Below are 22793 nucleotides of genomic sequence, written 5' to 3' on the forward strand. Positions count from 1 at the left end.
ATGTGAAAAAGCCTTGACCAAATATATCTGGCTTTGAAAATATCTAAAATTAGAACACCAAGTGACTTAACTTTATGACTCATAATGCAAATTGGTTTTCTGTCTCTCTGTCTCCATTTCTCTCTGTATGTATCTCTCAAATATTTATATAATAAATAATATATTTATTCAATATATAAAATATTTCTGGGAAGATGCAGGAGAAACTTTTAACATTTGTTGCCTCTAACATGGAGGATAACTCGACTAAGAGTTTTGACATTTGACTGATGACATTTTTATTTTTGAAAGTATTACTTTTATAAATCACATATAGTGAGCAATTTCAAACTATAGAGTCAAATGTGCAAGACCATACTATTTTTCTTTACAGTAACTAAAGGAATAAGAACTTGATAGTGGAGAAGGGGCTGGCTGAAGATGGCAATGAGGCTGTGTGTAAAGGTGGTAGAAAAAGCCTAGACTTGCAGTTATTCTTAATGTCTGTTTTACTGATCCTGCTTACATCCTTAAAAATTACCAGCTTCTTCCTTCCTGATTCCTTCCACTTTGGGGACAACTTGATTTACTATATTACTATTTCTGGGTTTTGACTCAGAGGGGTTCCACTAAATATGATCTAAATATCTGCAATATTCCCCACTGGGCATTCTCTTTGTTCTGAATATAGGTTATAATAACATAATTCTGAAGGTCATTGCATTTGTAAGCTAGAGAGTTAGAGTTCAGTATTCTTTTTTTCAAGAAAATCACTAGTGTTCCTGAGTGTAAACATGTATTTGTTATATCTATGAAAATTGACAAAAACCAGAAATGTTTCATGATGATATTTTATTATGGGTGTCTGTAGGAAAAAAAGATCAACAACCACATACAAGCTTACAAAGTTAAATTTCAACACATTCCCTGTGCTGCTATGACAAATCAGCCCCATAGTTTGTTTTTTGTTGTTGACTTTTACACGACAAAGGGACAGAATCCTTCCTCTAAAGTGACATGCCAATGAATCTTTTTGACAGGAGATATGTACAGATGGTGTGCACTTGGTGTTTTGAATGAAAGGCAACAGTTCTGCCCTAAAGTTTTAAAAGTGAAAGTATATTAGCACCATAACATGTATCTTTAAAGTCTTCCCAAATATTGGTCTTGATAATTTTAGCAATGACAAGAAAAGAGAAAAGCACCTTTAAAAGCAGTTGATATCCAAAATTAAAATAATTGTGCATTTAAAAATATTTTTAAAAATTCTTTCACTACATTCTACTTTTTAAAAACAAATATTTTAGGAAATAAATCAATGAAATTCATAAGTTTTATCAATTTACACAATTTTTTTCATCTTCTGGGACTTAGAGAATTCATGTGTTTCTGACCAGGTTGAGGTAGTTGAAACAGGGAGGTCTTTTCAAATTTCATGTTTGACTATTTCAGAAAGAAATGTTATCTTTTAATGGCAAGCATAGTCATTGCTTTACAAGTGGGCTAGGATTCAAAGAAGTAACTCAGTGTAATTGTAAGAGTGTTGAAGTTTATTTATTATAGCACCATTGAGACATTTTGAAATTGAAATTTTTAAAAAAATAAAACAGAAAGCATTTGAACTGTATTTGGTGAAACAGGAAAAAAAAGTGTCCTTTTTTTGTCAAATTATACTTTTTCCAAAAATTTTGGAAATAAATAACTGGAATTTAGTTGGTCACTTGTACTGGTTGACAAGATTAGAACAAGAGGAACACATATGGAGTGTGAGATTTTTTGCTGGGATTTTAGATAGAGTTTGGTTTATAAAAAGCAAACAGGGCCAATGTCCACACCGAATTCTTGATCAGGACCACCAACATCATAGGGTGCAATATCCACAATAGGTAGTCTCACAGCCTTACGTGTTCGATATTCGAAGACTGTTTTGCCCCATTCCCCAGTGTGTTTCTGTCAAAAAGAGCAAAAAAATGTAAGTGATCATGACATTGCAATTACATTCATATGCTGCTTAATGAAGGGGATACCTTCTAAGAAGTGCATCATTAGGCAATTTTATTGTGTGAACATCATAGAGCACACTTACACAAACCTAGATGGTATAGCCTACTACCAACCGAGGCTAGATGATATAGTCTATTGCTCCTACGCTAACAGCCTGTACAACATGTTACTGTACAAAAAAACATAAAATTCAATCAAGCACAAGAGAAAATGATGCAACCAAGAGATGTGGTAAACGTGAGATGTATGATAGCTTCCGTATCACTAGGTGTTAGGAACTATGGGGACACCGCTGTACATGCAGTCCCTTGTTGACCCAGATGTCATTATGTGGTGCATGTCTGTGCTTAGACACTTGCTGTGATGGACCAAGATTTTTAAAAATTTGCTTGAAGGGAGTTGTCAACTTGCCGTGTTATCTTCCATACACATGAAATCTGCTCCACTTCAAAGCCATATCCTCCCAGGTGCTAACCCATATTGTTTACAAAAAGCCCTGTAGGTCTTCAGAGGAAACCCAGCAGGGAGATTGCCATAGCCCAGTTCATTCACAGAAGCCTTGGCTCTGGTCATTGCTAACAAGTATATAGCTCATTTAAGAAACAGAAGAAGGTCTTTCCCAATGAAATTTGCTAATGTTAAAAGTAAATTCTCCCTCTATTCATAAACGAAAATAACAAATAATAGATTTAAAGTTAACCTTTAAAATTAAAACAAAAGCAGAGATTTTAGACTGTTGTTCATATGATGGTAATTATACAGAATGTATAGTAGCCATCCAGATTATCTGGTAAAGTTTATATTATGGATTTAAGTTTCAATTGCTTTCATTTCAACTGCTTTTTACCTGGTGGTTGAGAAGTTATATTCATTTTTTGTGTGGTATTTAACATTTCCTGCAATGAATCAGTAGATTCTATATAACTCACACCAAATGCCTTCATTTGTTCACACCCATTATTTCTATGTCTTTTCTAAATAGTTAGTGTGATTAAACTAGCAATGCTGAGCTCCTTGTAATCCATGTTTATAAAAATGTTATTACTTACAGTGCAACCATCCTCCAGAACTGTGTATGTGAATTTGCTATTTCCTTCAGCCTTGAATTCGCCTTCATTTGAGCCCATGAGCCTTAGGGCTTTCTTTACATTACCACTGGCATGATCCATGTATGCAATGCTATTCTTGCAGTGATACGTGATGTTCTGGGAAGCCCGGCTGGAGAGAAGTCGGAGGAATGCCAGCTGGACATCGAGGACATCTTCAGGAAGTTCAAGATTGCCATAGCTAAACTGTAATGGGGACAAATAAAACTGATCAAACATTTGCTTTGCAACTGTATGTAAGGGATTCATGCAGTATAGTTTGGTCACTATAATGTAGGTTTTTCATATATTTTATTATGAATATTTTATATATGAATGTGTTATTAAAGTATAGTTGACATACCATATTCTATTAGTTTCAGATGTAACATTTGAATTCTACACTTATATACCTTACAATGTGATCACCACGATGTCTATTAACAATCTGCCACTGTATGAACATGTGCTTATTGCATGTATAACACAAAATATTAGAGTAAAATAGGTCTTGAGAATTGAAAGAAAGGTGGTTGCATACTTCATTCTAGTTTAGCTTTAAGAGAGAAGTTACAAAAGTTTTAGAAGTAGCCATCTGAATATATAAAATCATTTGGGCTCTCCTATTTATTAACTCTGCTTTGTGATGAACAAACATCAGGAACCAAGAAAATCAGATATGTAAGGGTGACTTAGTTGAGGAAAAAATTGTATAGCCTTTTTTACCTGAAAACCACCATCCATGGTTTCTCCAAACCAAACATGTTTCTTCTCAGCACCAGAATCTGTCCACCAGTGTTTACGTGGAACACTCAAAGGACTAGCATTTATGCATGTTTCCCCAGTTTCCATATTACAAAATACTTTAATAGCATCCATCTTGCAACCTTGGTTAGGATCAACCCAATATTCTCCTGAATAGTCACAAAAAAAGGACAATAGAAACTGGTTATAAAATCCAGTAATAAAATTTGGACCAGAATGATTTTGTTTGCCTGGTAAGACATTCATAATATTGACTACTGATGTATTTGTATTTTCTGAATTTGTATTATATAGTATAGCATAACAGAGAAACTTTTAGACTGAAATTATTGAAGTAAACGAGTTAGCTATAACAATTAGAAACCAATGAAGTAAAAAATAGCATTTGTTACTGACCGTTAAGCCAAGACCGTTTGACTAGTGTATTGTATTTACTGAAATCTCTCTTTTTAAAAGATAGCTACCTATTTAATGTGGTTTTGCTGACTGTAAGCTCTTTGTCTAATCTAGATTTATGCCAATAAATCTAAACCAAGAAGTCCCCATGGTTGATAACTGTCCTCTATTTTAAGTAATTTCCATAAATGACTCCAAGAAATTATCCATGTCAAGATATTTAACAGCTTGAAATAATTTTGCCTTTCAGAAAGAATTAACCCAATATATGCAAAATCTTACACTATAATAATATTAAACTCCATATAATTCTCTGGAATTTTTTGCTTAATTATTTTATAATTTGAAAAAAATAATAATTTGATTTATTACAAAAGTTAAATTGCATTATTTCAACAATTAGATTGAAAACTTTGCATCAAATTACGTCCTGAGAACACAGTGATAAACATTGCTTTATCACTCAAATAAATTTGTGATAATATGCAGAAACATACCAAACTATGATTTGTATTAAAATTTCTAAAAAACTGTCTAAATTGTCCTACATTTGGAATATTTTGGAGTTATTCATGTTACACTTTAAGTACATTTGCAAAGTTCTTGTTTTCTTCTCACAGTATCAATAGTTTCCATTCTAATAGCATTCTTTAGGTACTATTTATGCTATAAAATATTTTCTCTTCACAGTAAAATTTTCCTCATTCCTAAGTTCTAATATAAGCAGCTTTCTCTGTAGTCCCGTTGCCATGAGTCTGAAAGAGTCCTCAACATACCACTCTTGAGTTCAGGATGGCAGAATTTCAGGTCTCGGCAGTTCCGAGCAGGGTTTTTACGAGAACCATCAGGACTAATGAGGCTTTCTACTTGTCCACTGACTGATTTGAGTGAAGTCATAATCTCTTCAGTGTTGATTTTGAAATCCATTGGCTCATCTCCGTAATATGGGGAAAAACCACCAGCTTTTTCACCTCCAACGCCAGAGATGGCAGCAGCCCCGCCACCACAGCATGGGCCAGGGGCACCAGGAGGTCCAGGAGGGCCTGGTTGTCCTGGGTGGCCTGGGGACCCCTGGGGAGGGTAAGAATATACATCATTGAGGTGTACTTGCTTGGTCTCCACTGAAAGAATATGTTGGTAGCCGAGAAAATATATTAAAGACAATACCTTGTGATATCATAATTATTTTAATAAAGGACTGAATTGTTTTGTGATCAAATGGTAACAAATTTATGATGACTACAATTCGTTATCATGAAATTGATTGTTTTGTAAGAATCAGTGGTGTTGGAGCACATATTTTACTCACCATGCTTCCTTCTGTATAAATGATGTAAGCAATTCTAATGGTGACATGACATCTCCTGTGTCATGTCAGCATTAGAATTCTGATCCCAGATTTGTCATTAACTTTGTGTTTTGGGGCTGATCACTTATTTGTTTCTTAATTGCCATGTGTGTAACTTGTGGTGGTAATAGTTTTTATTCTGTTGACCCCAAAGATGTAGGATTGGAAGGTATTAAGAATGAAGGTATTCGTAGCAAAAAAGAAATCATGGCAGCTATCTGAGAAGTAGAATGTACTACATAGAAGGGTAGGCAAAAGTAGGTTTATAGTTGTGAGCACACAACACATAGAGTTAATAAAACTATTGCAATAATCATAACCAGCAGTTCTTTTTCCGTACAAACAACTGTAAACCTACTTTTACCCACCCCTGTATTTGCAAATCATTATGTTTATCATAGTTGTGAGACTCTAGTGTGAGATCAACACTGTCAGGGCTTGTTTGGTTAAATGGGCTTATGTCTTTGTTTTGATGTGACTGTTTTCCGATCGAACTGTAAAAAAGGTTTTTTGTCTCATTGCTGTTGTGCGACAGAGAAAGTCTTAATGTGGTGGAGAATTTCTCAAAGTCATTGTTCTTTTTCTAAATCAAGTTGGGTGACTGCACTATGTTTAACTCGCTATCTCAGTTTTAGAATATTGTGAAGTGTCTCTGAAAATGTGAAGATTTTAGCAAATTAAATACATATATTTATAAATGATGTTTTACCTCAGATCCTCTTTCACCTCTGTTCCCTCGAGGCCCCGGTGGTCCAATTGGGCCTGGATGTCCACTGGTTCCATCTTTGCCAGGGGGCCCACTAGGCCCAACAGGTCCCTAAAACATTATCATGATATCACAATGCTAGAATACCTTCTTTCAATGCAAACAGTGAAAAAATATAGACCTTTTAGTATCTTTCTGTGGTACTTACTCTGGGGCCTGCAGGTCCTGGACTCCCAACTGCACCTTGGTGACCAGCGGGACCCTAAAAGGAAAGGAAGGGTGAATGTGAGTGAAGGCTGTGAAAAGGTTAGGCAACTTTACCTCCAGATCAGACCAAGGGACATGGGGATCATGATAAAATAAAATTTCTTTTTCCTTCAATCTCCCCATTGTCTCACGCCAACCACTATTTCAAATAAGTCCTCAAATCCATTTCTCATCTCTTTTAGCATATACTTTTAGAAATGAACATTTTCTACTATCAGTGTCTAAAATGTGCCTATCTTATCATTTAAAAGGCATTGAAGGGGATTTTCTAACAAAATGGATACACTTACTGGAGAACCTGGGGCACCTGGGTTGCCAGGGAACCCTCGATGTCCTTTGATGCCAGTAGAACCCCGTTCACCTGTTTCACCTTTGTCACCACGTGGGCCTTGGGGACCCTTCACAAAAACACATTTCAAATTAAGGTTATATCCACACATACTCATTGGAAAAACAAAAGTAGTTTATACCAATTAAGCCCATTTTCTGACATTCTCTTAGTTAGAAGTCCCATTAGCAGACTGATGAAACCCCAATAATTGATGTGTATATACTTGGCCCCAAGGAACTGTTGGGTCATGAATTGCTTTCTATATTATTGAAGGAAAGTTTAAATTCTGTTCCATAGTTATGTATTTTGTTATCCCCTTTCCCTTGAGCATGCCAGAAAACAGAACATTTCCTACACTGTAGAATGAGTTAAAAAAGAAAATGACTTACAGCAGGACCTCGGGCACCAGCAGGACCTGGAGCGCCAGTAGGACCAGCAGGGCCCTAAAATAAAAATAAACAAACGTACAAGGAATTGTTTATTAATATAGTTTTGTTTGATTTAAAAGTTAATGATTTCATTGTGAGGGAATAATAGTATGCTTACTACTATCCTACTATTATTGAAAATATCATTTTTCTCTTTCAATGTCCTTTCCTTGCTTAGATCTTTATGGGGAGGGCAGTCTAAACAGACAAGCTGAGAAAGTCCTATGAATTCAGCCTTACATTTATCTGATAAATATATACTTGGTCTGATTAATACCATTTTGAATTTTAGTAATGAATTCTTCATTGACTACTGCCAGAAACTTCCCACATAACTTTATTACCTCAGTTGCCTACTAAATCACTAGCATAAAAACTGTAGAACAAGGGATAGTAGATCTTTTGGTTGGCAGTTGTGACATTCTATCTTCTACTTACTAATCTCTTTATTAGGAAAATAGACACACGTAAAGAAATATGGTGCTTATTAGAACTCACAGATTCTCCTCTATCACCACTCTTTCCAGCTGGACCAACGGGACCAGGTGGGCCTGGATGTCCAGGAGCACCAGGGGCACCGGGAGAGCCATTTTCACCACGATCGCCCTGTGTGACAATTCACAGATCCAAAATAAATATGGTCAGCAGCTATTGTTTTAACTGCATAAGCCTACTGTACATGTGTTTGTTATACCTTGGTACCAGGAGTTCCATCACGGCCTGGCAGACCATCTGATCCAGGGTTTCCCTGATTAAATTAAAATAAAAAGAGAGAAATAAAATCAATACCTTTGGAACCATTCAAATACCATTTAAGTTATGCTTTCTCAATGGGAACAATATCAACCTAAAGAGTATAAGAATTGGTTCTTGGGAGTAAAAAATCTTAGCTATTACAATGGGTGTGGCTCTTCAAAGGCTTACAATGCCTAAATGTAATCTATCTGTGGTACTAACATTTCATGGGGTAAAACAGGGAGAAATGATTAGGGGGAAAATGTCTAAAAGGAACCCTTAAGAGAAAGATAAATAAAAATGTGACAACAGTAATTTGATAACAGTAATGTGACAACTGATAATAGAAATCTATAATTTAAGGAAAGACTAATCACAGATAACATGTAGTAGGTTTGGAACTAGAAGGAAAGTTGTAACTTAAGGGTCTCCCTACCCCAATCTTGTTTCTTTCTTTACCTAGAGTTCATATTTTCCTTTATGAATTATCATTCATTGGGTAATATTAATGAACATGTACATTTAAGTCTATTCGAAGGTGTAATAGAAAGAATATCTGATATTAGAAAAGAGAGAACTTAGGTATGTAGCAATATTTACACTCTTAACCATCAAGGCCCAATTTGACCCTTGCTTAAATAAGATATCAAATACTCCCTGGCTGATCGGATATTTCCTAAGAACTAGTACTTACATCTCTTCCAGGTTCACCAGCTGTACCGGCCAGACCAGGAAGACCTTGAGGTCCGGGAGGGCCACGTTCTCCATTATGGCCACTAGGTCCTGGTTTCCCTGCTTCACCCTGTGTAAAAAATAAAAGACATTCTTTTAAACTAGAGAAATAAATTAATATAATGTTATCAGATGTTTTTATTTCCCAGAAAAAAAACACCTTGTTTAAATCAATTTGTATTCAATTTGTTCCTAAAACTGTCTCCACCACAGGGGCAAGGCTTTGGAGAAGCAAACTTGTGTTTTCTAACTTTTCCAGTGACTCTGGATACTGAAGGGCTGAGTAGTTACATTGATTACCATATTCAGAATACATTCTAATATGAGATGCGTAAATAGACATGACCACTATAAGAAAAAAATAATGATGAACCATCATGAAACTATAGGCTTACAGTGCCCATTACAATTAAGTTACATAGAACTTTTGGCTCTACCTAAAGAATGTACACTTACTAGATTTATTCATATAAGTTGAATACACTCAAATGTTGTATTGTATCTTCATTACAATATTACATGACATTTAAGTTTAAAGAGGGGCTTGATGTATCGAAATATGAGCCTTAATGAAACAAAATGTTATTGCCCCATTTGCTAAATGAATATTTAAGATGCTAACTAGTAGGATGTTAAAGTAATATTAGTGAAAGCAAATCAGGAGGGCAAAATGAATTGAGTTGATGAATAATTGCTATCCATGAAATGTCTATAAGCTGACATCATTTCCCCCTTTAAGAGTCTCAGTCAACAAACTAAAGAATGCTCACAAATTTCCCAGGAGAGGCATTTGAGATGGCAAGATATTTTCCTGTGATATCAGTTTATTTGTGCTCATGTTCAAGGCTGGCCTACAATGTGCATTGTTTTTGTGCTCTGGAAACTCTTAACATGCACACTTCCCCAAAATGTGAAAATGTCAAGAATTTTCACCTATTACAGAAAAACTTGCTCATTATGTACTTGCTATGGCTAAGTGATCTCCCAAGGCTATCAAAAGGAACAAGATCAGTGATACAAAGACAGCTCTACTTACCTTAATGCCTTGTGGGCCAGGACTTCCTCTAGCACCTGGCATCCCTGGTGGTCCTGCCAGACCCCGTGCTCCAGTAATCCCTGTAATTCCAAGTGGACCTGGAGCTCCCTGTTGTGACAGATAATGAAACCTTAGTTTTTCTTTATGTGAGCATGTTTTCTTCTATTGAATTTGTGATTAAAAATAAAATGGTATTGTCAATTATTAGAGCGATGAATTTACTCACCGGAGGGCCCTGGGAACCAGGTGATCCTTTCTCACCTGGTGGGCCAGCATCACCTTTTGGTCCAGAAATCCCAGGGCTGCCAGGACTACCATTGCTACCAGGAGGACCTGGGGGTCCATCCTTGCCTGGAGTACCACTGGGGCCTGGGGGGCCTGGGTTACCCTACAAAAAAAATGTTTGAAATGTATTTTATAATGAAAAAATTAAATATTTCTTCCCTCTTTCACCTGTATTCAAATAATTTTATATAGGATTTAATACAAAGAAATGCAGCAATAGGTAGTTTCTCATCTTATGCATATATGAATGTTCTTTATGGAAGGTGGTGAAAAAAATCCTTTAAAAAGCACTTACATTGCTACCAGGAGGACCAGGAAGACCACGACCACCTGGGAAGCCAGCAGCACCCTGTGAAATGATAACGTATTTTAGAATATCAAAAGTTAAATAGAACAATTAGTTAACCACTATAAACAAATATAAAGTACACAACCTGTGGTAGGCTCTACTTCCTACTCTGACTCACTTATGATTTGTTTTTAATCTTGGAATTTACATATAACTCACATATGAGTAAGTGATTATAATTTTTGTACTCTAGGGATCTAGTGTTATCAAAGCAGTTTTTATACAGATGGATATTAATTAATGCTTTTCAATAATAGTTAAGAGGATCAGTACTTACAGGACCGCCAGGACTGCCACGTTCACCTTTGGCACCTTGGGGACCAGGGGGACCCTATATGGAATGAAGTGAAAATGATTTGTAAGAATAGCACCAAAATTAAATTTTTGGCAAAGCATTAAGCCTTTGCCAAATAGTGACTCTACTTATTGTGATAATCATTTTGCAACATACACATATATCAAATCATTCTGTTGTGTACCTTAAACTTAAACAATGTTATGTGTCAATTTTATCTCAATAAAACTAGAAAAAACCCTACAATAGAAGTGAGAACTTCTACTAAAGTAACCCCCCAAGAAACAAAAGAGAGTAACTCTAGGAAGAGTTCATTGACGTATTTAGACGGCTAGAGCCAAGCTTCCAACTCGAACTGTGTTCCTATGAAGATTGTACTTCTCACTGCGACAGGCTGTCTCAGTCTGACGTATTAAATTATCGCTAAACCAAGAGCTTTCCATCAGAAGCTTTAGAGAAAGAGAGAAACTTACAGCAGGCCCAGCGCCTCCGGGGGGCCCGGCGAGCCCAGGGGGACCTCCTTCGCCTCTCTCCCCGGGAGCGCCTCTTTCTCCCTTAGCACCAGGCTCCCCGTTCTGCCCCTGCAGCCAGAAACAACCGCTGTGAGCTCACACCCGGCACGGCGCTCGGCCTGTCATGACTTACATTCAGAAACAGAATTATTCTAGGGGAGGGATGTGGAAATAAAATCACAAAAGAGGGCTCTCAGGAGACATGGTGAAAGAGAGTCGATCAAAATATTTTCCTGCCAAGAGAATATTATCAAGAAAACACTAAGATGGACATCATTTGTCATAGGGCAGAAAGTCTCCCAGGGGACAGGGCATCTGAAAGTGAGGACAAGGAATATCATTTAAGGAAGACGGGGCTTGGAGCTCATTTGAAATGGTGTCATCCAGCAACGAAGGAACTTCTCAAATCTCAGAGAGCTCGAGATGGAGGGCATTACGTGAGCCTCATTAACCTGGCATAAAGGCAGGGCAAGTATTTTTAGCTCCGTCTTTTAAAGAGTAAGAAGAGAGATAAAATAAAAAAGGGGGAGGAGCTAAAATAACCCCATAAGGAATAAGTGGCTGAGGCGGGACTATATCCAGACTTAATTTATACTTCTGCCATTTTTCAGCAAGAGAGTGATTCTGGGCTGTGTGACATGTAATTTTTTTAAATTACAGTTTACATTTAATATCATTTTGTTTTAGTTTCAGGTGTACAGCATAGCAGCTAGATACCCATATACTTTACAGTGTTGCCCCCAATATTTCAAGTACCCACCTGGCACCAAACATAGTTGTTGCAATATCATTGACTACTTTCCCTATGCTGTACTTCACATCCCAGGGACTATTTGGGGACTACCAGTTTGTAGTTCTTAGCCCCTTCACCTTTTTTCACCTAATGTTCATACTTACAGGAGCACCAGGGAAGCCAGCAGGTCCTGGAGGCCCATTTTCACCCCTCTCACCCTGAAGGGAAAGATATCCTCATTAGCCACAAGGATGACATCTTCCCACAAGGACCACACATCATGCTCGATATCACCTTTCCTTTTTTTAGGAAGGGAGTGTGCAAAGGTAAGTAACATGGTTTACCATCCGAAGGCTTTTGAATTTCTGAACAAAATTAGCAAACACCCCCAGAACCATTGATTCCTTCTGCCTCTGACTGTGAAATTATTTGCAAGACTAATAACTTGACAGTTCTGATGTATTGAACACATTTAATTGTATAACTTCAAAATAATTAAGAATTTAAAAATATGGTAAATGGGTTGAGGAATCAATAAATCAATAATTAATTAAAAACATTTACTATACATCTCTCTTGAGTCGCAAACCCTGAAGAGAACTTTAGAGCTAGAAGGAGCCTCAGGCAAAGATTCTATAAGTTTAGGAAACACTTCTTTACCCATGTATATTACTTGTGCAATTTTTATATTTTTCCAAAATTATATAATAAAGAAGGCATGATTTAAAATTGTCTCTTGTGAATTTTGGATTTGAGAACTTTAGCTTTTCTTGCACGTTGTATGACTTCTAAAGATAGTATCCACCGTTGAGGCTCCAGGCTTCTAGGTAGAGTTGTTAAATATAAGTAGTTGTTGCCTGTGTGGGGTTAAAAAATACGTTGAAAACGTCTTTAACACTTACAGGGCCACCACGAGGACCAGCTATGCCTGGAGGCCCAGGGGCACCACCTTCACCCTTTAAAAAGAGAAAAGAAAAATAATATTCTCATCATCCAAAAAGGCAAAGAGATTTTGTTTGTTTGTTCCTAAATAGTTTTAAGTGTTACCTTATCTCCAGGCTGACCAGCTGGGCCAGGGGGACCAATGGGACCAGTAGGACCCTAAAGGAAATAGAAATATATTTTTAATTTTGAAGATAAAAAGCATAATTTTTTCTATTAATCAAACAGAGAGCATATAGACATATTATTCAGCCAATAAACTAGATAATATGATTCTTTTATGGCTTGAATGATATTCTCTTCAGTGCATAAATGCTTTAGAGCTTAGTAAATATAAGATTCTATAGAATGACTCTAAAGGACTGCAAGATTCAGTGGAAATTTACTGATTCATTTTTCTTTCTAATGAAGTAGGTAAATAAGAAGTGATGTAAGATCTTACAGTCATAACTTAAAAATTAAAATACATTGCCTTATCCCACTGCTTAATAATTCAAAATGTCACTTGACTACTCAAAATGCCATTACACATATAAAGTTTTCAAACTGACATTTTCAAATATTAAAGTTTTATTTATTTACATAAATAAAATATTAGGTTTTAAAAAAATAGATTATGGCTTATGCATCTAGTCTGTCAAATGTGAAGTATTTATGAATTTTTAAGGCAACTACAGTAAATATAATATCTATATAACAACTTAGTTTTCATGTTTAGCATGTTTATTATGCAGATTCAACTAAGTCTAGAAGATGTTTGCTAATGTGAATAGAATTGATTATAATGCTTTTTTCCCCTAACATTTATTTTGAAATAGTTATAGATTCACAGAAGGTAGCAAAGAAACATACAGGAAAATCCTGTACACCCTTCTCCCAACTTCCCACAATGCTACACCTTACACAACTGTTGTATAATATTAAAACCAAGGAATTGACACTGGTACAACCCATAGAGCTTACTCAGTTTTCTCCAATTACACATGCACTCATTTGTGTGTGTATGTAGCTCTATATAATTTTTATACATGCAGCCTTGCATAATCTCCACCATAATCAAGATATTCAAGTGATACAATCACCATAAGACTCCCTCCTGTCACCTCGCTATAACTATAGCCATCTCCTCTCCCCCATTCCTCACTCGTGGCAACCATAAATCTGTCCTACATCTATCTCTATGCTATGTTATTTCACAATGTGACATGAATGGAATCATGCAGTATCTTTTTCACTTAAGTTTTCTTCACCCAGCATCATGCCCCTGAGGTCTGTATGAATTGTTGAGGGTATCGGTTGTTCATTGCTTTTTATTGCTAAGTAGTATGCCATGATATGACTTTACCACAAAATCACAATGTTTTTCTAAATCGAAAAGTTCCTTCATGAGCAGTATTGATTATCATGGATTTTAGTGACTCATTATGACTTTAGCTTGTAACTTTTATCATACTTTTGGAATTTTTCCATTCTCAGGTCACGGTTGAATTGTCAGGTAGTGAGAGATATAAATCAGGAATTTTAAGTATCAAGTCATTTGGGTCTTCTTAATGGCCAGAAGGTAGCAAAGTGTTCTAACTTACCATGAACAGTTTTGGGAACAGACAGAAATTGAGATGAGAGGACTATTGTCTATCACATACCGATAAGAACTGTTTCTCCCCCAAATGAGTACTCACCCTTGGACCATCTTTCCCTGGAGCACCATCAGCACCTGCACTGCCTGGTTCACCCTGTCAAATAAAAGCCAATGTCGTCAGCTTAGAAGTATCCTCGATGGAAATCTGCCAAGAAGAGGAGCAACCTACAAGATTTACTGTGATGGGGGTGCGTGGAAGGGGTGTGGGGAGGAGGGGATTAATGGGGGGGAAAGGGGATATCTGTAATACTTTCAACAATAAAGATACATTTAAAAAGATAAAAATGGGCCCAGCCGGGTGTGGCTCAGCCGGGTGTGGCTCAGCGGTTGAGCATCTACCTGGGATCCAGGCGATCGGGGTTCGATTCCCGGTCAGGGCACATGCCCGGTTGCGGGCTCGATCAATGACTTTCTCATCATTGATGTTTCTACCTCTCTCTCTCCCTCTCCTTTCCTCTCTCTGAGATCAATAAAGATATATTAAAATAAATAAATAAAAATAAAAATATAAAAATGGACTTTATGTAATTTTTTAAAAGATTGAGATATTTATCAGGAGTTCTGATTAATAGTTGCTCAAGGAATACATCACAATTTTACTAACTATAAAATAACATTAATTTGGAAAATAGATTGCTTTTCAGCAACAGTATTTTCCTTTTACCTACAGCCTGTTTTCTTACATAATTAACAAAAGATAGGTCAGTACCTTGTCACCCTTTGGGCCGGCGCTCCCGAGGCCTCCTCTTTCTCCAGGCATCCCTTGCAGACCAGGAGCACCAGCAACACCAGGTGGTCCAGGGGGACCTGCAGGGCCCTGAAATTAAGGGAGAAATAGTAGGTCACAAGCAGGAAATGTAATGCATTTTGTAAAATCTGAGTGAACTGAATTATGTGGCATTTTACCTTTCCTCCTTCGGGACCAGGGGGGCCAAGTCCACCTCTAATTCCTGGGGGACCTGCTGCTCCAGGAGATCCACGTTCACCAGGGGCACCAGCATCACCCTGTAGAAGGAAAATGTAATATTCCTGTTAGAAAACCCAATGTTAAAAATAAATCCCAAACGCCCTAAATTGTATTATTTTGATGCAGACCAGTAGGTTCTTAACACATATTTACGAACAATATGGAGATTTTTATAAAAGCTATTTGATCGCCTGAGTGGGAGCCGAAAACTTAAAGTTAGTCTAACCAAGGAAACCTTGACACCTTATTTGATAAATTAGTGTTGAAACTATTATAATAATTTTACTCATAAGAGAAAAATTTTAAAGTTCTACAAAAACAGGTTTTAAAAAATACATATAGAATCAATGTACAGGGGAGATTTTTCTTTTGAAATTTCAGGTGGGTAGTTGATTCTATAGTGTTTATTAATATCAGAGAACTTGATTTTCCACTTGCAGCTAATATATTTGAAATGTCTTGAGCTACCCTAAGTGTATTCACTAAACATTTACAATGTTGTGCTTCTTAAAAAGTGTATTTTGATATATTATACTAATCAATTGCTCTGTAACACACTCTACAAGTTAGAAAAGAAATTGAAATATTTACCTTGCCTCCTGGAGCTCCAGGCGCACCGGCCTCACCCTTTGGACCCTAGGAGATTGACATTCTATAATTAGGCCTACATCAGAATGCATGCTATATAAATATAAGCAAGATACACATATGACTTGTTTTCATAGTGTACAATTTATCAGATCTTGAGTTATGCACTCTTTCTTTAGTTCCTTGTATTTTATGGTCAAATTTAAACAGTGTAATAGTTCTTCTTGAATAATTTTTCTTTGTTTTGTTAATGAATATTCAGAAGCTAAATGTTAAAACTCAGACAACATGGCATGAGAAAATGCAAAATTTAATAATTAATAAATAATTACAACGAATTCTTTTGGTTTCTGAGTTTTGATGCAATGACACGCCACTTACTGGTTCACCAGGTTTTCCATTTTCTCCTGATGGACCACCAACTCCAGGTATGCCCTAGAAGGAATCATATTTGTATTGTGTAATCACGTCAAACATTGCTTACTAAAAAGCTTTCATGCGTGTGTTTCTGCAAAGTATTAAAAAATGGTTTCAGTGGTCTTTATAGAGGTAAAGGAAATTGTGGCTCTCAAAATCCAATGACAGAGATGTGATAACCATGTCTTCCAAACCAGTGTTCATCTTCTTCTATTCTTTCTGCTGAAGTTTATAAAAATGAATTGATGATCATGGTGAGATGGATTTAGCTATATAAATTTAAATTCTAATAAAAATAAGCATAAAAAGATAGAATTACATGAACTTAATTAGGTTTAAATTATTAATATTAAAAATTATTAATACTCATTCTGAAATATATGTTGAAATTATAGAAATTATTCCTGTCTATTCAAACTGTCTATCATTTTATTGCAAGGTAGAAGACAGACCTGCAAATTTTAAGCTTAAAATAAATTGTGATCTTTATCATCACACAAAAATTAATAAATATAGCCATCAAAGGGAAGTTCTTAATTGTCTGGTAAAAGCAGGTGCTCAATGACAATTTAAATAACAAATTCTTACTTGTAATCCTTGTGGACCAGGGGGTCCTGCATCTCCTTTTTCACCACCTGGCCCCTAGGTAAAAACAGGTAATGAGATCCTCCATTATAAAATACCTTTAGCTCACACAATTTTCATTTCAGCAGGCTGATGGCTTAATTTAAAAATTATTAATGTGAAAGGAGGGTAGAGTCTGGCCTGTGGAAGTGAGGCAAGAGAGACATCTATAATATAAATTTTACTCAATGTCAGCATTTAACTAGTTAACTAAATAAGCAACATAATAATTGCTTTGATGAATTATTATGATATAGTGTCAGAGATTATGTAATTCCCAAAGTTTTCCCTCTGTCCCTCTCCCTCTCTCCCACCCACTTCCACCTGCAATTTATGTGAGTAAATTTACCGTAGGTCCAGGGGGACCAGGAGGTCCAGTTTCACCATTCTTCCCAGCAGGACCCTAAAATAAAAAGCAGTTAGAGAAGCAGAGAGGTCATAGAGCTGGAGATAAATGCCTGTATATAAGGGTAGGAAGAAGTGATGAAAGCTACATACCGGAGGGCCAGGACCTCCAGGGCCTCCTCGCTCTCCATTTTTGCCAGGAGCACCCTAAAGAAATGGGCCAGAGTTTACTAATTCTCAAAAGGAAATAATGCATCTTATTGTTCCTTCAGAGTTTTGACCTGCCTCTTATGCGCACACACACATACACACATTCACAACCAAAAACTACTTTCTATAACTAGATTTCCATGAATGTTTCTACTCTTTCTCCCCAAAATATTTTGACTCCCTTCTCCCATAATATTTTGATTTTCATATATTCTTCTGTGCTTTGAAGCAGAGATCACATTTTGGCCATCTCTGCCCTCCCACATGGAAAATAAAAGGCCTTCTGTCAAAGAGTCATTGAAGAAATCAAGGCAGAAACTCACGTCATTTCCTTTAGGACCAGGGAAACCCATGACACCAGGCTGGCCCCGGGGACCAGATGGGCCTGGAGGACCTGGACGACCACTTTCTCCTTGACTTCCCTAATGAGAAAAAGCGATATTAATAGAGGTTTGATAAAAATATGATCAAAATATGCAATATACATATCAAGGCTGTCAATGAACATCAACGCAAGGTCCAACCATGCGTGCCATTATTCACTGGGCTTATAAAATGAAATGTTAAGTATGTACGTACAGGAGGCCCTGGTTTTCCATCGCTGCCTGGTCCTCCTGGGCTTCCGGGCACACCCTAAATTGAAAAAGTCATTCAGGTACTTTAAAAATAATTTTAAAGACATACACCCATCTGTAAAATTTTGAGATTTCCATCTACATATGTAGCCTCATAGTTGCACACGATTTTTCTTCTTCTAGTAAAATGTTTTAGTCAAGTGTTGTATTGTCTGTTCTTTAACCTATACTAGCTTAAGTTTTCTTAAAAGAATTTTTTGTTTTGTTGTAAGCCTATAAAAAAAAGGTGTAGTTATGATTTAAGATGTCTCTGAACCTTCTTCATTTGCATTATTTTCTTAGTAAATAACAGTGTTTCTCTTTACCCTTATTCCTGGACCTCCAGGGGCACCATCTCGGCCAGGTTCTCCAGGGATTCCTCTTGGCCCTGCAGGGCCTATACCACCACGCTCCCCAGGGGCACCCTACACAGTGAAATGAATAATAAATATGTAAAAGAGCCTTTATCAACCTAGACATTGACAATATTTAGGTTACAACTAGAGAACTTCATTTGGTCTCTCCCTTTTTTTTTAAGGCATCCTTTTTTCTTTTTAATTTTCACCCAAGAATATGTTTTTATTTATTTTTAGAGAGAAAGGAAGGGGAAGAGAGAGAGAGAAAGGAAGACACATTAATGTGAGAGAGAGAAACATCGATAGGTTGCCTCCCAAATGCACCCTGATCAGGGATCAAACCCGAAACCTAGGTATGTGCCCTGATCAGGAATTGAACCCACAACTGCCAATCAACTGAGCCATCTGGCCAGGGCTCTTTTGGAGTGTTGCTGATATGCTCAGTATAAAATCACTGTTAACTATGAGCTTGGATTTTCATTTTGGAAATATTTTGAGTCAACTTTGATGAACATCACATGCTTAAAAAAAACAAGAAATGTAACCTTATATTTCTGTGCATACAAAGTTAAACATCTTTGATGGAATGAAATCACATTTGTATAGCACTTTAAAGTTTTCAAAGAACTTTTAGGCATTTTTGTTTATCTTATTCTTGAATTGAGGCTGAGATAAATAGTTCCCAATTGACAGGTAAGTTAAAGGACTCTCATAGAGGTTAAGTGGCTTGTTTTAGTTACAAAGGTAGAAAGATGGTTGATTAGGGGTTGGAATGATTGTTTTACACTGGGAATTATTGTTTTTTGAAAACTCTATTATATTTCTTTCAGATATTTAAGTTTTAATTGATGGGAAACTGTATAGAAGAATATATAGAAGAATAGATCTATTTATAGTACTAGCATTTATGAAAATAGAAACTAAAGTTTTTTACTTTTTCTCCAGGAGAACCAGGTGTTCCAGCAGCTCCTCGAAATCCAGGTAGACCCTGGAAATAGTGAAAGGTAAATATTTTAGTCCAAAGCATTAAAAATTTTCATAATTCTTGAGTGGCAATAGAGATATTCTCATGTTATAAAATGCTTTAAAACAATACTTGGGATTGGCTACTCAACTTAAGAAAAGCCATGGTTGCCTCACCCTAAAGGTGAAGTTCTATGTGGGTGATAGTGATTTTCCTTTTAGATGCCCAAGGAAAAATACCCTGTCTCCCGCAGCTCCTGGAAGTCCATTTGCACCAGGCTCTCCAGGTGAACCGTCTTTGCCATCTTCACCCTTAAGTCCTGGAATACCGGGGGAACCAGCTTCACCCTAAAGAAGCATGCCAACAAAGGAATAGTGACTGAATTCAATGGCAACATTTTTACCTGCTTACTTTCTAACTATGTTGTATTTTTGTAAAAGTTAGCCCCATCTGTTGGGGTAATACTTACACGTTCACCGCGTGGTCCTGGATCTCCTTTGTTACCATTCTTACCCGGTTCACCCTAAGTGAAACAAAATTGGTTTAAAAACAGAGAGGACAAACTAACAAATTCATCACCACTAACATTCAACTATAAAATGAGTGAAAGCAACATAAACTCAACTGAACAAGAATGAAAAGCTTGCTATTTATGTTTCTGTTGTGAAAATAAAGCCACACTTTTCAGGAAACAAAGGAAAAATAGGTAACTTACGGCAGCACCTCGCTGTCCAGGAGCACCATTGGTACCAGGAGGCCCTGGAGGACCCCGGGCTCCTGACAGTCCAGGAGCTCCAGGAATGCCAGCGGGACCCTAAAAACAACCCAAGAAGACTAGCATTAGCCAAACTTGAACTTTCTCTTCTGAATAGCTAACTGAAACATCACACATGTATTGTCGTGCAGAATACAAAGGAAGTCAATAATGTGTTTGAGGGTGAGATGAGGGTGAGGGGTGGGGGCATCTTACCATTTCACCTTTACCACCAGGACTACCGTTAGTCCCAGGAGGGCCCTAGAGGGGAAAAGAGCACATTAATAATAATGCAGATAGTGCATATATATTGGAAGTGGTTTATATATTCGTAAAGTAAGTTTACTGGTGAGTGATGTGCTTTATAGAGATTAGGTGATTTCTCCAATTATAGCACAACACAGGCAAAATATTACCATTACCTGAATAAATTAGAGATAATATGCACTTGTTCTAAATTATTAAATAAACAAGTAGCATAAGTTTTAGTCTGGTTGCTTCTCTGAAATTTTTATTGGTGATTAGTTTGGAGCATATACTTTGAAGTAGCAGATAACTATTTTTAAGCTTGCTCTGTGTCATACAAACATTAAAATTTTAAATTCTTGAAGAGTGCAAACCTCAAAAACCATCATTTTCAGTACTAATCAAATCAGCATTTGTCACAGTAAAGTTATGGCAGAGCACTAAGCAAGATCTTTTTTCCCCCAAAAGTAACTTTAATTACTAGCAAGGTTAAAATATATGCTTTCATGAAACAAGCATGGTAACACTTTCCCTCTCAATGGCCACGTGTGCTACTTACAGGAGGACCTTGAGCACCGGCATGTCCCTGAGGTCCAGGTTCTCCTCTTTGACCAGGGGAGCCATTTGACCCAGGAGATCCTGCAGGTCCAACTTCACCCTAAGGAATAAGCCCTAAGTAGTCAGTTTCCCTTCCAATTCTAATCTCTTAGCCAGTTTAGTTTTCAGTCCTACTTAAACCCATCCCTCAAAGGTTGGAGTAGGATGACCATACACCCTCTATCTAAAGGATGTCTATGTATACTCTGTCTATGACTCCTTAATCATAAAGCAGAGAAAAATGGTAACTATGCGTGTGACTATGCTATCTCTGTGTCCCAGAAAGCGACTGGGAAAAAAGAAATGGCATCAGAAGGATATCAGGATAGCTGAATGCCAGGCGTAAGACACGGAATCCCGAAAGACGGTAAAGGGGCTCAAACACAAAGTGACCAAAGGACACTAGGCTTGGCGGTAAGCACACAATAAAGCATACAAGTGTCACATTATAAATTTGGACATCTGAAATTTGAACAATGTTATTAACCAATATTACCCTCAATAAGTTTAATGTTAAAAAAAGAATAAGACTTTAAAGATCCATACAGGTAGAAGATATCCACTTGACTGGTAAAGAAAAAAAATTACTTTCAAGAAGCAACCCAATGATTTTGCTGTCTCCAAGACATATCTTATATTTTTCTATAGAAATGCATATTTACCTTAGCACCAGGGGAACCAGGGAATCCTGCAGTTCCAGGGGGACCAGGTGGGCCCTGAAAAAATTAAATACCATTTCAAGAGCTCTGAATCAAGTAACAAAAGCTAATGCTACTAGTAAATAGTATGTGAGCATATATGCAATACAGAAGACAATTATGTATATAAATAGTATTTATCATTTATGGATGAATATTATGTGGAGAAACAATGTGGCAAAACAAAAAGAGGGTAAAATCTGAAGTTAGAAAATTTGGATCTTCCCCACTCCTGACTTCTGCCACGAATTCTGTGACTTTGAGCAGGTTACTTAGCCCTGAACTCTCATTTATAAAATAGAGGTAACATTATTATCTATCTTAATTGTCATATCCAATACTATTAACGAGCATTGTAAGCACACTACAGATGTTAGCAATTGGCCAACTATAATAAGGAGTATCAGAATTTTTTATGAATTTAGCATTTCTAGAAGAACTGTTTATAGATTTTTATTTATGGGTTTAGTGTCAGTTTGAAGCGAATGTTTATGAACAACGCTGAGTTTTGAATCTGTAATCCATATTATTCCAATATTCCACAATCCGTAACTTCTCATTACCCTGAAGCAAATCAGGTTAGATAAAAAGTTACTTACTGGTTGTCCATCACTTCCTCGAGCACCATCATTACCTCGAGCCCCCTAAAAAGAAAAGTTTGTCTTAAATATATTCTTAATTCTGAAAGACTGGTGACTAGTAATATTTTGATTAAAATTTTGACTCAACTGAGTTAACTTTTCCTTAAACATATTAAAGTCTGATTACTGATTACATATATTTTAGAGAAAATTGTTAAAATTCATATATAGCAATGACCTAATGTAGAAGGATTGGATTTTGTAT

At 36.6% G+C, this 22793-nt stretch overlaps 1 protein-coding gene across 1 annotated transcript in view; it reads right to left on the reverse strand.

Moving 5' to 3' along the window:
* Positions 1-814: 814 nt before the first annotated feature.
* The window catches only part of COL3A1 (collagen type III alpha 1 chain), a 40465-nt gene continuing 18486 nt past the window's right edge, over positions 815-22793 (reverse strand). The window contains exons 14-51 of the mRNA XM_081143493.1: positions 22547-22591; positions 21912-21965; positions 21212-21310; positions 20623-20667; positions 20368-20466; positions 20122-20175; positions 19892-19999; positions 19623-19676; positions 18659-18757; positions 18298-18351; positions 18042-18140; positions 17662-17715; positions 17513-17566; positions 17128-17181; positions 16504-16557; positions 16126-16170; positions 15474-15572; positions 15277-15384; positions 14608-14661; positions 13034-13087; positions 12889-12942; positions 12151-12204; positions 11215-11322; positions 10724-10777; positions 10393-10446; positions 10039-10200; positions 9813-9920; positions 8739-8846; positions 8004-8057; positions 7808-7915; positions 7271-7324; positions 6841-6948; positions 6492-6545; positions 6287-6394; positions 5006-5300; positions 3795-3982; positions 3033-3275; positions 815-1929 (exon numbers count right to left, since the gene is read on the reverse strand). Coding sequence (XP_080999619.1) covers positions 1783-1929; positions 3033-3275; positions 3795-3982; positions 5006-5300; positions 6287-6394; positions 6492-6545; positions 6841-6948; positions 7271-7324; positions 7808-7915; positions 8004-8057; positions 8739-8846; positions 9813-9920; positions 10039-10200; positions 10393-10446; positions 10724-10777; positions 11215-11322; positions 12151-12204; positions 12889-12942; positions 13034-13087; positions 14608-14661; positions 15277-15384; positions 15474-15572; positions 16126-16170; positions 16504-16557; positions 17128-17181; positions 17513-17566; positions 17662-17715; positions 18042-18140; positions 18298-18351; positions 18659-18757; positions 19623-19676; positions 19892-19999; positions 20122-20175; positions 20368-20466; positions 20623-20667; positions 21212-21310; positions 21912-21965; positions 22547-22591 — 3447 coding nt within the window. The 3' untranslated portion in view covers positions 815-1782. The remainder of the gene's footprint in view (positions 1930-3032; positions 3276-3794; positions 3983-5005; positions 5301-6286; positions 6395-6491; positions 6546-6840; positions 6949-7270; positions 7325-7807; positions 7916-8003; positions 8058-8738; positions 8847-9812; positions 9921-10038; positions 10201-10392; positions 10447-10723; positions 10778-11214; positions 11323-12150; positions 12205-12888; positions 12943-13033; positions 13088-14607; positions 14662-15276; positions 15385-15473; positions 15573-16125; positions 16171-16503; positions 16558-17127; positions 17182-17512; positions 17567-17661; positions 17716-18041; positions 18141-18297; positions 18352-18658; positions 18758-19622; positions 19677-19891; positions 20000-20121; positions 20176-20367; positions 20467-20622; positions 20668-21211; positions 21311-21911; positions 21966-22546; positions 22592-22793) is intronic.

Source organism: Miniopterus schreibersii, assembly GCF_964146895.1.
Source record: "Miniopterus schreibersii genome assembly, chromosome: 7".
Taxonomy (NCBI): Eukaryota; Metazoa; Chordata; class Mammalia; order Chiroptera; family Miniopteridae; genus Miniopterus; species Miniopterus schreibersii.